This window comes from Medicago sativa, chromosome 4 (genome assembly GCF_051527215.1).
Source record: "Medicago sativa cultivar Bolivia chromosome 4, Bolivia_mono, whole genome shotgun sequence".
Lineage (NCBI taxonomy): Eukaryota > Viridiplantae > Streptophyta > Magnoliopsida > Fabales > Fabaceae > Medicago > Medicago sativa.
In genome coordinates, this window is record NC_140752.1 from 54983840 (window position 1) to 54999610 (window position 15771).

The 15771-nt window shown below is 38.2% G+C and overlaps 1 protein-coding gene across 1 annotated transcript; it reads right to left on the reverse strand.

Moving 5' to 3' along the window:
- Positions 1-6605: 6605 nt before the first annotated feature.
- Positions 6606-10973, reverse strand: LOC146929930 (uncharacterized). The gene has a single exon (XM_085701624.1). It carries the CDS (start codon positions 8994-8996, stop codon positions 7566-7568), a length of 1431 nt encoding a protein of 476 aa, XP_085557750.1. The 5' UTR covers positions 8997-10973; the 3' UTR covers positions 6606-7565.
- Positions 10974-15771: the final 4798 nt, after the last annotated feature.

The following is a 15771-nucleotide window of genomic DNA, read 5'->3' on the forward strand; positions in this document are numbered from 1 at the left end:
TTTTCACTCAAAAGATGCATTCAATCCACATAGCACAATAAGTAAATAAATAGATTTTCTTAATCTTTACAATAACTCATGAAGACTTTCAACATCAAATGTCAAGTTTATAAGTATAAAGTGGCTAAAATTTACAATAAGATGGTCTACTTATTGAACTTTAAGCAGTTGCAAACTCTGAGAACCTTTATTTCGACACTTTGAATCAATAGAGCAGGACCAAAACAAAACAAAATTGGTAACAATTATGCGAAACAATGTTTTCAGTTATAATTTCTAAAATTATAACTGAAGATTTTTATATTGAAGATGGTTTATATTGAAGATGGTTTATATCGAAGATTTTTATATCACACAGTGCATATGAATTTGGACACGGTCGTTGACCTACTTTATATCGTATAAGATTTTGCATGACATGTGAGAACTAGACCCATACTCATTGTTGCTTTTATCCCCCACTCAACTAACCAACAAATTTCTGTTATGCCAGTCAACTATATCTGAAACATCATTGTAACAGAAAAGTAGTTAAGTGCTTTGTAACTGTAATAATCCCAGTAACTGTATAAACATTGTCGCGTCATTTTTCGGAGATCAAGGCTATTTGATTAGCGTTTGACTCACTAATTTATTTCACGACTGAACATTTAATTTTTTTTAAGAAAAGGGGAAAAAAGTTCAAACACCCCATATTTTGAAAAGATTTAGGGTTCGGGGGTTAGTTACATAAAGGGAAGGTGTTAGCACCCTTTATGTCCGTAGTACTCTACGGGAACCTCTTGGTTTCATTTAATTAATGTGCTATAACTTGCTTGTTTTGAAGAAAAATGGAGTTTGAAAAGATAAAAGAAAGGAGACCTAGTTTATCTACATTTTATTGATTTGGAAGGACGAATGTCCTCTGCCTACGTACCCGTGAGGGATCAAAACCTCGTAGTTCGGGGTAAAAAAAACTGACGTTTGATTGGTTGTGTGTTTTTTATTAGTTTGAAAAAGGTTTTAAAATGGAAAAGCCAAATGGCAAAATGAAATTTGTTTGTATTTTTTATATTAAAGAAAAATGACTTGAAATATGATTAAATTGATTGAAGTTTGATTAAGGAAAGAAAATAAAAAAAGACGTCACTTGATTTAAGATCAAGGTTTATTTAGAAAAAATATTTTTGTGATTTTTGAATATTTGAATGTTTTTTGTTATTTTTGAATAATGACTATACTAGAATTTACACTAACGGAGCATAAGAGAATAAAAGCGTAGGTACTTTGTAGTGACGTTGGATCACCACAAAGACCATTGACCTAGACTAGAAACAAGATAAAAGGCATACACACACGCACGCACACATGCACCTAAAACTATTACATAAAACCTATTATACATGCTATGGTCTGCGGGAAAAATATAAATAAATTACATTAAGGCCTAATTTATACATTCTAAAATATGAGAAAAAAAGTAAATATGCATGAATCATTTACACCGAGCCTATATATACATTCTAATTTCCATGTGATAAGAAATAAACGACAAAATAAATAAATATGCATGAGTAATACTAAGGTTGCAAATTAATAGACCTAAACTGATAAAATGTATGAATTATTTGCATCTAAACCTAATATGCAATCTAAATTTTTACACAAAAATATATATAAATATGCAATGAACAAATCCTAAACTAGTGAATATGGAAATAATGAAATGCAAACGACATAATAAAAAAAATGCAAGAGAGTTTAAAATGCATGATGAAATAGAAATGAAAATGATGTAACGGAGGGGTGCAAGCAGCAGCGAGCAGGGTGTGTAAAAACTAAAAAAGATAGATGGGGCTTAAGGGAAACCGAAACGGGTCGGTTTGTATTGCAGGTGGGTCGGTTCAATGGGTTTGGGTCGTGGGTGATATATATGGGTTGTATGCTGATTTTTCATTCATTTTTTCATTTCTATTTCTCTCTCTTCCTCATCTATTCTCCCAATCGCTCACATCTCTCTGTTTTCTGTCCTATTCCTCTTCTTCTTCTCCGACATGGAGATACGGCGGTTGAAAGGTGCAGCGCGGCGGCCGACCGTCGCAGATGGCGGCGCCGCCGCTGCAAACTCTCTTTTTTTTTTAATTTTTTTTTGCTATTTTATACTCTCTTTCTCTCCTATTCGCTCACTCTGTTTCTTTCTAATCTTCTTCTCCGACCAAAATGGGCGGCGGCCGGCCACTTCAGGTGGCGGCGCGCCGCCGCCTTTAACCTACTCCTTTTATGTTTTTTTTTTTTTTGGTTTTTCTTTCCTACTTTCTTCTGCCTAAAACCGTTTTTTCACCCAAAATTCCTAAACAAAATTAACACAACCTTAAATCTAGACAAATAAACAGAAAAGATGAAATTTTACCTTTTGATTTGATTTCGACTGGCGGTGGAGGAATTGTCCTGTGGTGTGCCGAATTCGTCACCTTCTATTCCCTTCTCGGTTCCGATTTCTACACCTTCTGTTTTGATTCTGATTTGATTCGGGTTTGCTTGGGACTTGGCAGGTTCGTCTTTTGTGGTCCTGGATGTGCTTCGCGATTCCGATTCGGTTGTGTTTGCTGTTGATTGGGATCAGTTTGGGTTTGACGGTGATGCTGAAGTTTGAGAGACTGAGACGTTGACTGGTTCGATGTTTGGTTTGGATGCGGTTGTGATGAATTGTTTGGAAAAAAAATGGTTTGATGAAATTGTGTGCTAGAGGTTTTTGAATCGGCTATTATGGTTATGATGTTAAGGTTTGGTCGATGGTGATGAGCGGTGTTTTGTGTGTGTCGATTGGATTAAGTGAAATGGGTTTCCGATGAATTTCGTGTTGCTGTCGTGATTGTGCAGATTGAACTTGTGATGAAATTGTGATTGTGTGTTTGAGATTGTTGTGTAAAAATGTGTGAATTGCAGGTTTATGATTGTGAAAATTGTTCGTGACGAATTGCTATGTTTCTGTGAATTTTTTTGCCTAATTTGTGTGGGTGTGGATGTGAATTTTCGGCCAGTTTGTGCGTTGATGAATTTTGGCCCCCCCTGTTGTGTTGTGCAGGTGCTGGTTTTATAGTGACATGGTTTAGGACTTACGTTTGTTAACAAAACAGCAGAAAGTTTGTGGCTTGAGGAGGAAGAAGAGCAAAGTTTGTTGCTGGATTGGGATGAAAACGTGCGCTGGATATGTGATGTGAACAGGCTATCTTTGGATTTGAACCTGGACTGTTTTCTGATGATGAACAAACCGGGACTGTCTTTGGATTGGGATGAAAAGGAGTGTGCGACATCTTTTGATTTTATCGGATAATAACAAAATGAAATAATAGTAGAAATAATGAAAAATGAAAATGAATGACAAACTAAATGAATAAAACTACGCAGATCCTTAAAAAAGAGTATTTAATAGAAACAAAATAAAATAAAAAATAAGGACAAAAGAAAAAGTGACTAAAATAACATAAAAATCGAACAACTAACAAAAATAAAGATTGATTAATTAAATAAAATAAAAGATGGAAATTACGAATTAAAAATAAAACTTAAAGAGAGAAGAGGGTCTGACTCGAACAAAAAATGAGGTATTTTAAAATACCTCTCTGCCGAATTTTCACCGAAAAGTCAGAGACTGATCAGGGTCAAAGGCCACGTGTCGGTGTATGAATGTTGGATCCTTAGGTCAAAAATTGGGGTATGACAGATGCCCCTATTTAAGTTTCTTCGTCCGGAGATTTGAAGATGGAATCTTTAATTCGATCGGAGCGAAGAGACTTAAATACAAAGTACACCAATTTTGGACCTAAGATGCTATGAATGCTCGTGAAATGCTTGTATGAATGCAGGACGACAAAGTTGACTTGACTGAGACGAAAATAACGACGGGATACCCAAATTTGTTGAAGAAAGGGATCCGACTCCGCTAAGGGGAAATGTAGTTTCACTGGGGAAAAGATTGTCTACTACCGTATCGGTTTGAGGCGATAGCTTTAATGAAGACAAGACTTTATAGTGACATCTCTTGGACAACTACGTCGGGGATGACACTTTTGAAATTGACATTGAAATTGATTGAAATTAGAATTGAAATTGAAATAGAAATTGATTAGTGACATCACTAGAACAGCTAACGCTGGGGATAACACTTTTGAACTTGAAATTGAAATTGATTGAAATTGAAATTGAAATTGAAATTGAAATTGAAGTAGAAATTGATTAGTGACATCACTGGAACAGCCAACGCTGGGGATGACACTTTTGGACTTGAAATTGAAATTGATTGAAATTGAAATTGAAATTGAAATTGAAATAGAAATTGATTAGTGACATCACTGGAACAGCCAACGCTGGGGATGACACTTTTGGACTTGAAATTGAAATTGATTGAATTTGAAATTGAAATTGAAATTGAAATTGAAATAGAAATTGATTAGTGACATCACTGGAACAGCCAACGCTGGGGATGACACTTTTGGACTTGAAATTGAAATTGATTGAATTTGAATTTGAAATTGAAATTGAAATAGAAATTGATTAGTGACATCACTGGAACAGCCAACGCTGGGGATGACACTTTTGGACTTGAAATTGAAATTGAAATTGATTGTCGACGTTGTGATAGATGCGACCATGTATGAACGATGTTGTGTATGAATGAAAGTAATAATGCGTGAATGTATGAATGGTTGAATGAATATAATGAGTGTATAGACTGGATTGTGACAGATGAATTTGATGAAACGAGACAAGACAGGTAAGATGGAAAGCGGATTGACATCGCAGCACAAACACTCGACAAACATCCTTGGAGATGATATTATTGTGAACCAATCGAGCCGTTGACGAGGTGAAGCCCGACAAAAGGTAGCAACTGATGCCTCCTGGGGAGCAAACCCATTGTTTAACCAAAAGTCTGGAAGAAGTCGCCATTTGTAAATCAGAGCGGAGTGCTTTTCCCCTGGGATGCTTCAACAATCATGTTTTTTGTATATATTTTTTTGAAAATCCCTAACTTTTGCCTGGACCGCCCTTTCGGGTTTTCAGTCCACCGGGAATATATTCTTTTTTTTATGCCCCTAATTTTTGCCTGGACCGCCCTTTCGGGTTTTCAGTCCAACGGGACGCTCTCTATTGCCTAAGCCGCCTTTTCAGGTTTTCAACTTAGCGAGCATTGATTTTTTTTGTATTATTTTTTTGTATATTTTTTTGACTGTGAAAGCATCTTGCTTAAAGCAGAGGTCCTCTTCATTGTGCTTAGCCATGTTTCTCTTCTGGAATGTAACCGTTCTCGAGGCGGATGCTGATGTACACTTCGACTACTCACAAGTTCAAAGAGAGTGCGTTTGTTGTTCACACTTTTCAAAAGATGTAAAAGGTTTTTGTATTTTGAAAATTTTTGCTTCAAGTATTGCCATCAAAAATAGAAGAAATTTTGCAAATAGAATAAATGAGAATTCCAAATAAATGGCACAGGCTCAAATTTGATGACTAGAGTGGTGACCTGCCAACGGCGTGGCCCCACGGATCTTTGAAAAATTTGGAAAATGGTAAATATATGGGAAGGGTACATTGAACACGATAACCGTTATACTCCCTGACAACTTTGAATGCCCCAGTTCTGAGTCTTTGATCTGCAGATGCTTCGAATCGGAGGTTCTTTTGACGACTGGATGCCCCAAGTGGACTGTGCTGACTGATGCAGTTACCTGTCATGATCCTTAACTTTTGCATAGATTGCCCTTTTGGGTTTCAATCTATCAGGATAATCATTTTTGTTCATGTCTCTAATTTTTGCCCAGACCGCCCTTTCGGGTTTTCAGTCCACCGAGACGCTCATTTTTGCCTAAGCCGCCTTTTCAGGTTTGCGACTTATCGAGCTTTTCTTTTTTAACAGAGTATTTCTTGACTGCACCAGCATTCATAGGACGTGCGAGTTTGTCATCATCCATAGTTGTAAAAGTTTTTGCACATGAACCTTCATAATTAGGCATCCACTTGCCCCTGGAGTCTGGTTGGAAAGTAGTACAAAGTTCCGTTCTTGAAATTCATGGGGACGAACCTTTTTGTTAGAAGCTTGTTTTAAACCTCTTTTGATATATTTGTACAAGGTCGTCATGCGTTTAAACTCGATCAAGCTTGGACTTTAGCAGAACTCCTATTGACGGGACTTCAACCTCCACGGGAAGCACGACTTCCATGTTGCGTATCGGGGAAGGAGGGAGGGTTGCCCCTGTTGAAATTTGTACTGAAGTACGATGTCCGTACGAGGCAACGGTAACATCTCATGCCAGTCTTTGTGAATGTCTGCCATCTTCTGGACAATCTTCGTGACTTTTGTTTGCAGCTTCGATGGCTAAGATGCCCCAGTATGTGAGAGATCTCGTCAGGAGTCTCTTCATTCCCTTCTTCAGCCTCGGACACAGGGAACTTAAAGTTGGAAGAGAGTACATGGTTAATGTGTTCAACGGGTTTATTAATGCATGATTTGATTATTGATTTTGACAAGTATAAGTTATGATTATGCAGATATTTGAGAATGATTATATTTTTTTGGTTTTTTGTATTACCATTTTTCCAGAACAAAGCACAAAATAAAAAAAACAAAGTCGGGATCAAAACGACCTTTTTATTAATGATGAAAATGCTTAAAGCAAAAAGCCCTACACCAGTTCACTTTCGTCTCGGGCAGAACGAAAGGGTTTTTTTTTGAAAAGCAGCAAACAACAAACCAACGCATTATTTGAACAGATAAGTAGCAGAAGGAACATCAAAAACGACCCAAATGTGGCTTGCAAGTCCGAATTCAATCTTCGAAGAGCAATATATTGGCTTCAATCAGCTTCTGGACTTCAATCTTCAAAGAGAGACAGTGCTCAATGTCATGGCCGGGTGCCCCTTGATGAAAGGCACATGAGAGGTCAGGTTGATACCCAACCGGCAACTCGTTGGGCACCCGAGGAGGCTTTCTAGTTTTGACAAGGTTCTTCATGAGCAAGATGGTAAGCAGCTCCGCATACGTCATTGGGATTGGGTCAAACTGCATCTTTGGAGCCTGTTGTCGAGGCTGCTGTTGATGTTGGCGTTCGGGCCTTTGCTTGAACTACGGCTGATTCTGCAAAGCTACCAGTGAAACCACCAGGGTGCTCAGTCTCTCTGACTCGGCCTGGAGTGTTGTGATCTCTTGTTCAAACTGATATGTTCCCTCTTTTTGTTTGCACGAGTGTTGTAGGTGCGAGTTGGCCTTGGGCGAGGACAGTCGGACCACTTGAAACAGATTGACCTCTATGAAAAAGAAATTTTGTGAGACTCAGAATTGAGACTATGAAATGCAAAATGATGCATGATGCGTATGCAAAAATAGACACTTTTTTTTTATCGAAGGACTTATAAAAGCAAATTTGTAAACATCATAATTGAAAATTTCATTGAATAATTAAAGTACTACAAAATAATTCCCTTTTAACAAAACTGAGCCAAGGGATAGACTCCAAAGTACATCACAAAAAAGCTAGGAAATAACATAAAGTGGTGAAACAACTAAGATACTCTTGAACTCCTATAGCAGACTACTCTTCGAAATCTGGATGGGCGCCGGCGAACATATCCATGTACTCCTTCTTCCTTTTAGAATCCCGCCTGAGTATATCATCCTTCTGCTGGAGGAGATCATTCTGCCTAACAATTAGTTGGCCTAGCTTGAGAATTTCACGATCCTTTTGCTCTATCAGTCCATCCTTTGTCTCCATCTGAGCCATAACCATCTCATACTTCCTCTTCCAATTGTTCCTTTCACGTGTCATCTCGACCAACTGGTACTGGAATTCTTCCACATTTTCAGGGAGTATGGGCAGTGGGGGAGCTGAAGTAGTTGAAGATGGGACTCTGGATAAAGTGTAAGGCATCTTGTACGTTGTAGCTCTATGAATGACCCATTCCGTGTAAGAGCTATGGACGAAACTTGATCTTTTTCCCATCTTGCTCCTCTCTTTTCTATGGATGGCATGCCAAGCTTGTATGAATTTTTCCCTCTCATTTGTGTAATCATCATGGTTATGGTAGAATACGCTGGATAAGTCGAGGTATAAAGGTTTGGCTTTGACCGGGTATCCGAGCTGTTGTTGGGCAAGGATGGGGTTGTAGCTAATTCCTCCCCATATTCCGATAAGAGGTACATTAGGGAAGTCACCACAGTGGATTATGACGGTTTTGGTATCACTGGCTGGGTTGTACCAAACTATGTCCGCGGGGGTAAGGGACATGATTCTTTGGGACCACGAGAGCTTTTCAGGGTTTTTGATGAAGGGCTGAGTTCGAGGTAGATGGGAGGTAAACCATTTGTAAAGTAAAGGCGCACAGCAAAGGATAACCCCTCGACCAGCTAGATTACGATCATGGATGGAATGGTAAGTGTCTGCAAGTAATGTAGGGACAGGGTTTTTGGTGAGGAAGATTTTGATGGCGTTGATATCAACAAAGTTGTCAATATTTGGGAAAAGTAGGAGCCCGTATATGAGTAAGGCTAAGATGGAGTGAAAGGCTTTATTGTTGGGTAGTCCGGCGAAGAGGGAGGCTTTTTGGAAAAGGTAATGTGTAGGCAAGCATTGGAGTTGGGGTTTCCCTTTGATGGTAAGTTGAGCTTTCAATTCAGAGGCATCAAGGTGAAGAGCTTTAGCAATGGTTGAGGCTTCAGGATTGGGTTCAAGGCCATGGAAGGGTACTTCATTGGACACAGGTAAGCCAACCAAGTCAGAATATTCTTCAAGAGTGGGAACCAATATGAAGTCAGGGAATAGGAAGCAATGATAGAGTGGGTCATAGAATTGGACCAACGTATTGAGGACCCCTTCTTCAACTTTTGTTTGGAGGATGCTAAGTAGTCTTCCATGATGAGCTTGAAAGTCCTCCGGACTGGTTACTCTCGATCCTAGCTCCCTTAGCTTCAATAAATCGGGTTTCTTGAAAGTGTACTTCCTAGTGCTCCTTATTATAGGATTCATATCTACAACATTTACAAAAAGCTTGTTTTAAGTCCTTCGATGTTTAATGAGAAAAAATCGATGAATGAATGCATGCATGCATGATTATGCTACACAAACGGTGAAAACATGGTGAGGTTTAAGGTCCATGATGATGGAGTCAAGGGTAACAACGCCATTTGGTAAGGACTATGGTTTTATTTTCACTTGTAACAAGGGTTCTACCAAGTTCCCAGAGTTGTCAACCACTTCCGAACATTATCGGGTTGCGGAACTACTTCCGGTCCAACAACGTTCGTAAGAAAGTCTCGTCTGAGTGTAGTATCGCGTATCAACCAACTCAAGACTACTCTTGATTAGCCACCGCACTACGTCCTAAAAGGCCAAGATGGGTTAAAGGTAACTAAAGGTCCTCAACATTAACAGTCACTTGAAAATAGCAATGCCAATCACGACTACTCATGTCGACATAAATTACTTCCAAGAGACCTCCGTTGAGTGGGGTTATCACATGTACCATATCCCGAAACTTACTCTCGGTATGGGACTTTGATTATACCACCATCCTATCTTATGTTTCCCTCAAGTCCGGGTTAGGACTTATCTCACCACTCACGTTTAAAAGAAGGAAGAAAGAAGAATAAGGGAGAACATATATACACGTATTTCCATCTTTTATTTTTTATTTTTTAAGCAAGTTATAGCACAAAAATTAAATAAGACCAAGTTAGGCTCAACCCTCTTAGGGGGGTCCCCAGTGAAGTCGCCATTTCTGTCGCGTCATTTTTCGGAGATCAAGGCTATTTGATTAGCGTTTGACTCACTAATTTATTTCACGACTGAACATTTAATTTTTTTTAAGAAAAGGGGAAAAAAGTTCAAACACCCCATATTTTGAAAAGATTTAGGGTTCGGGGGTTAGTTACATAAAGGGAAGGTGTTAGCACCCTTTATGTCCGTAGTACTCTACGGGAACCTCTTGGTTTCATTTAATTAATGTGCTATAACTTGCTTGTTTTGAAGAAAAATGGAGTTTGAAAAGATAAAAGAAAGGAGACCTAGTTTATCTACATTTTATTGATTTGGAAGGACGAATGTCCTCTGCCTACGTACCCGTGAGGGATCAAAACCTCGTAGTTCGGGGTAAAAAAAACTGACGTTTGATTGGTTGTGTGTTTTTTATTAGTTTGAAAAAGGTTTTAAAATGGAAAAGCCAAATGGCAAAATGAAATTTGTTTGTATTTTTTATATTAAAGAAAAATGACTTGAAATATGATTAAATTGATTGAAGTTTGATTAAGGAAAGAAAATAAAAAAAGACGTCACTTGATTTAAGATCAAGGTTTATTTAGAAAAAATATTTTTGTGATTTTTGAATATTTGAATGTTTTTTGTTATTTTTGAATAATGACTATACTAGAATTTACACTAACGGAGCATAAGAGAATAAAAGCGTAGGTACTTTGTAGTGACGTTGGATCACCACAAAGACCATTGACCTAGACTAGAAACAAGATAAAAGGCATACACACACGCACGCACACATGCACCTAAAACTATTACATAAAACCTATTATACATGCTATGGTCTGCGGGAAAAATATAAATAAATTACATTAAGGCCTAATTTATACATTCTAAAATATGAGAAAAAAAAGTAAATATGCATGAATCATTTACACCGAGCCTATATATACATTCTAATTTCCATGTGATAAGAAATAAACGACAAAATAAATAAATATGCATGAGTAATACTAAGGTTGCAAATTAATAGACCTAAACTGATAAAATGTATGAATTATTTGCATCTAAACCTAATATGCAATCTAAATTTTTACACAAAAATATATATAAATATGCAATGAACAAATCCTAAACTAGTGAATATGGAAATAATGAAATGCAAACGACATAATAAAAAAAATGCAAGAGAGTTTAAAATGCATGATGAAATAGAAATGAAAATGATGTAACGGAGGGGTGCAAGCAGCAGCGAGCAGGGTGTGTAAAAACTAAAAAAGATAGATGGGGCTTAAGGGAAACCGAAACGGGTCGGTTTGTATTGCAGGTGGGTCGGTTCAATGGGTTTGGGTCGTGGGTGATATATATGGGTTGTATGCTGATTTTTCATTCATTTTTTCATTTCTATTTCTCTCTCTTCCTCATCTATTCTCCCAATCGCTCACATCTCTCTGTTTTCTGTCCTATTCCTCTTCTTCTTCTCCGACATGGAGATACGGCGGTTGAAAGGTGCAGCGCGGCGGCCGACCGTCGCAGATGGCGGCGCCGCCGCTGCAAACTCTCTTTTTTTTTTAATTTTTTTTTGCTATTTTATACTCTCTTTCTCTCCTATTCGCTCCCTCTGTTTCTTTCTAATCTTCTTCTCCGACCAAAATGGGCGGCGGCCGGCCACTTCAGGTGGCGGCGCGCCGCCGCCTTTAACCTACTCCTTTTATGTTTTTTTTTTTTTGGTTTTTCTTTCCTACTTTCTTCTGCCTAAAACCGTTTTTTCACCCAAAATTCCTAAACAAAATTAACACAACCTTAAATCTAGACAAATAAACAGAAAAGATGAAATTTTACCTTTTGATTTGATTTCGACTGGCGGTGGAGGAATTGTCCTGTGGTGTGCCGAATTCGTCACCTTCTATTCCCTTCTCGGTTCCGATTTCTACACCTTCTGTTTTGATTCTGATTTGATTCGGGTTTGCTTGGGACTTGGCAGGTTCGTCTTTTGTGGTCCTGGATGTGCTTCGCGATTCCGATTCGGTTGTGTTTGCTGTTGATTGGGATCAGTTTGGGTTTGACGGTGATGCTGAAGTTTGAGAGACTGAGACGTTGACTGGTTCGATGTTTGGTTTGGATGCGGTTGTGATGAATTGTTTGGAAAAAAAATGGTTTGATGAAATTGTGTGCTAGAGGTTTTTGAATCGGCTATTATGGTTATGATGTTAAGGTTTGGTCGATGGTGATGAGCGGTGTTTTGTGTGTGTCGATTGGATTAAGTGAAATGGGTTTCCGATGAATTTCGTGTTGCTGTCGTGATTGTGCAGATTGAACTTGTGATGAAATTGTGATTGTGTGTTTGAGATTGTTGTGTAAAAATGTGTGAATTGCAGGTTTATGATTGTGAAAATTGTTCGTGACGAATTGCTATGTTTCTGTGAATTTTTTTGCCTAATTTGTGTGGGTGTGGATGTGAATTTTCGGCCAGTTTGTGCGTTGATGAATTTTGGCCCCCCCTGTTGTGTTGTGCAGGTGCTGGTTTTATAGTGACATGGTTTAGGACTTACGTTTGTTAACAAAACAGCAGAAAGTTTGTGGCTTGAGGAGGAAGAAGAGCAAAGTTTGTTGCTGGATTGGGATGAAAACGTGCGCTGGATATGTGATGTGAATAGGCTATCTTTGGATTTGAACCTGGACTGTTTTCTGATGATGAACAAACCGGGACTGTCTTTGGATTGGGATGAAAAGGAGTGTGCGACATCTTTTGATTTTATCGGATAATAACAAAATGAAATAATAGTAGAAATAATGAAAAATGAAAATGAATGACAAACTAAATGAATAAAACTACGCAGATCCTTAAAAAAGAGTATTTAATAGAAACAAAATAAAATAAAAAATAAGGACAAAAGAAAAAGTGACTAAAATAACATAAAAATCGAACAACTAACAAAAATAAAGATTGATTAATTAAATAAAATAAAAGATGGAAATTACGAATTAAAAATAAAACTTAAAGAGAGAAGAGGGTCTGACTCGAACAAAAAATGAGGTATTTTAAAATACCTCTCTGCCGAATTTTCACCGAAAAGTCAGAGACTGATCAGGGTCAAAGGCCACGTGTCGGTGTATGAATGTTGGATCCTTAGGTCAAAAATTGGGGTATGACAGATGCCCCTATTTAAGTTTCTTCGTCCGGAGATTTGAAGATGGAATCTTTAATTCGATCGGAGCGAAGAGACTTAAATACAAAGTACACCAATTTTGGACCTAAGATGCTATGAATGCTCGTGAAATGCTTGTATGAATGCAGGACGACAAAGTTGACTTGACTGAGACGAAAATAACGACGGGATACCCAAATTTGTTGAAGAAAGGGATCCGACTCCGCTAAGGGGAAATGTAGTTTCACTGGGGAAAAGATTGTCTACTACCGTATCGGTTTGAGGCGATAGCTTTAATGAAGACAAGACTTTATAGTGACATCTCTTGGACAACTACGTCGGGGATGACACTTTTGAAATTGACATTGAAATTGATTGAAATTAGAATTGAAATTGAAATAGAAATTGATTAGTGACATCACTAGAACAGCTAACGCTGGGGATAACACTTTTGAACTTGAAATTGAAATTGATTGAAATTGAAATTGAAATTGAAATTGAAGTAGAAATTGATTAGTGACATCACTGGAACAGCCAACGCTGGGGATGACACTTTTGGACTTGAAATTGAAATTGATTGAAATTGAAATTGAAATTGAAATTGAAATAGAAATTGATTAGTGACATCACTGGAACAGCCAACGCTGGGGATGACACTTTTGGACTTGAAATTGAAATTGATTGAATTTGAAATTGAAATTGAAATTGAAATTGAAATTGAAATTGATTAGTGACATCACTGGAACAGCCAACGCTGGGGATGACACTTTTGGACTTGAAATTGAAATTGATTGAATTTGAATTTGAAATTGAAATTGAAATAGAAATTGATTAGTGACATCACTGGAACAGCCAACGCTGGGGATGACACTTTTGGACTTGAAATTGAAATTGAAATTGATTGTCGACGTTGTGATAGATGCGACCATGTATGAACGATGTTGTGTATGAATGAAAGTAATAATGCGTGAATGTATGAATGGTTGAATGAATATAATGAGTGTATAGACTGGATTGTGACAGATGAATTTGATGAAACGAGACAAGACAGGTAAGATGGAAAGCGGATTGACATCGCAGCACAAACACTCGACAAACATCCTTGGAGATGATATTATTGTGAACCAATCGAGCCGTTGACGAGGTGAAGCCCGACAAAAGGTAGCAACTGATGCCTCCTGGGGAGCAAACCCATTGTTTAACCAAAAGTCTGGAAGAAGTCGCCATTTGTAAATCAGAGCGGAGTGCTTTTCCCCTGGGATGCTTCAACAATCATGTTTTTTGTATATATTTTTTTGAAAATCCCTAACTTTTGCCTGGACCGCCCTTTCGGGTTTTCAGTCCACCGGGAATATATTCTTTTTTTTATGCCCCTAATTTTTGCCTGGACCGCCCTTTCGGGTTTTCAGTCCAACGGGACGCTCTCTATTGCCTAAGCCGCCTTTTCAGGTTTTCAACTTAGCGAGCATTGATTTTTTTTGTATTATTTTTTTGTATATTTTTTTGACTGTGAAAGCATCTTGCTTGAAGCAGAGGTCCTCTTCATTGTGCTTAGCCATGTTTCTCTTCTGGAATGTAACCGTTCTCGAGGCGGATGCTGATGTACACTTCGACTACTCACAAGTTCAAAGAGAGTGCGTTTGTTGTTCACACTTTTCAAAAGATGTAAAAGGTTTTTGTATTTTGAAAATTTTTGCTTCAAGTATTGCCATCAAAAATAGAAGAAATTTTGCAAATAGAATAAATGAGAATTCCAAATAAATGGCACAGGCTCAAATTTGATGACTAGAGTGGTGACCTGCCAACGGCGTGGCCCCACGGATCTTTGAAAAATTTGGAAAATGGTAAATATATGGGAAGGGTACATTGAACACGATAACCGTTATACTCCCTGACAACTTTGAATGCCCCAGTTCTGAGTCTTTGATCTGCAGATGCTTCGAATCGGAGGTTCTTTTGACGACTGGATGCCCCAAGTGGACTGTGCTGACTGATGCAGTTACCTGTCATGATCCTTAACTTTTGCATAGATTGCCCTTTTGGGTTTCAATCTATCAGGATAATCATTTTTGTTCATGTCTCTAATTTTTGCCCAGACCGCCCTTTCGGGTTTTCAGTCCACCGAGACGCTCATTTTTGCCTAAGCCGCCTTTTCAGGTTTGCGACTTATCGAGCTTTTCTTTTTTAATAGAGTATTTCTTGACTGCACCAGCATTCATAGGACGTGCGAGTTTGTCATCATCCATAGTTGTAAAAGTTTTTGCACATGAACCTTCATAATTAGGCATCCACTTGCCCCTGGAGTCTGGTTGGAAAGTAGTACAAAGTTCCGTTCTTGAAATTCATGGGGACGAACCTTTTTGTTAGAAGCTTGTTTTAAACCTCTTTTGATATATTTGTACAAGGTCGTCATGCGTTTAAACTCGATCAAGCTTGGACTTTAGCAGAACTCCTATTGACGGGACTTCAACCTCCACGGGAAGCACGACTTCCATGTTGCGTATCGGGGAAGGAGGGAGGGTTGCCCCTGTTGAAATTTGTACTGAAGTACGATGTCCGTACGAGGCAACGGTAACATCTCATGCCAGTCTTTGTGAATGTCTGCCATCTTCTGGACAATCTTCGTGACTTTTGTTTGCAGCTTCGATGGCTAAGATGCCCCAGTATGTGAGAGATCTCGTCAGGAGTCTCTTCATTCCCTTCTTCAGCCTCGGACACAGGGAACTCAAAGTTGGAAGAGAGTACATGGTTAATGTGTTCAACGGGTTTATTAATGCATGATTTGATTATTGATTTTGACAAGTATAAGTTATGATTATGCAGATATTTGAGAATGATTATATTTTTTTGGTTTTTTGTATTACCATTTTTCCAGAACAAAGCACAAAATAAAAAAAACAAAG

What these genes read in the sequence shown, in the direction of transcription:
- LOC146929930 (XM_085701624.1), bottom strand. Translation starts at nt 8,996, where the DNA reads ATGAATCCTATAATAAGGAGCACTAGGAAGTACACTTTCAAGAAACCC.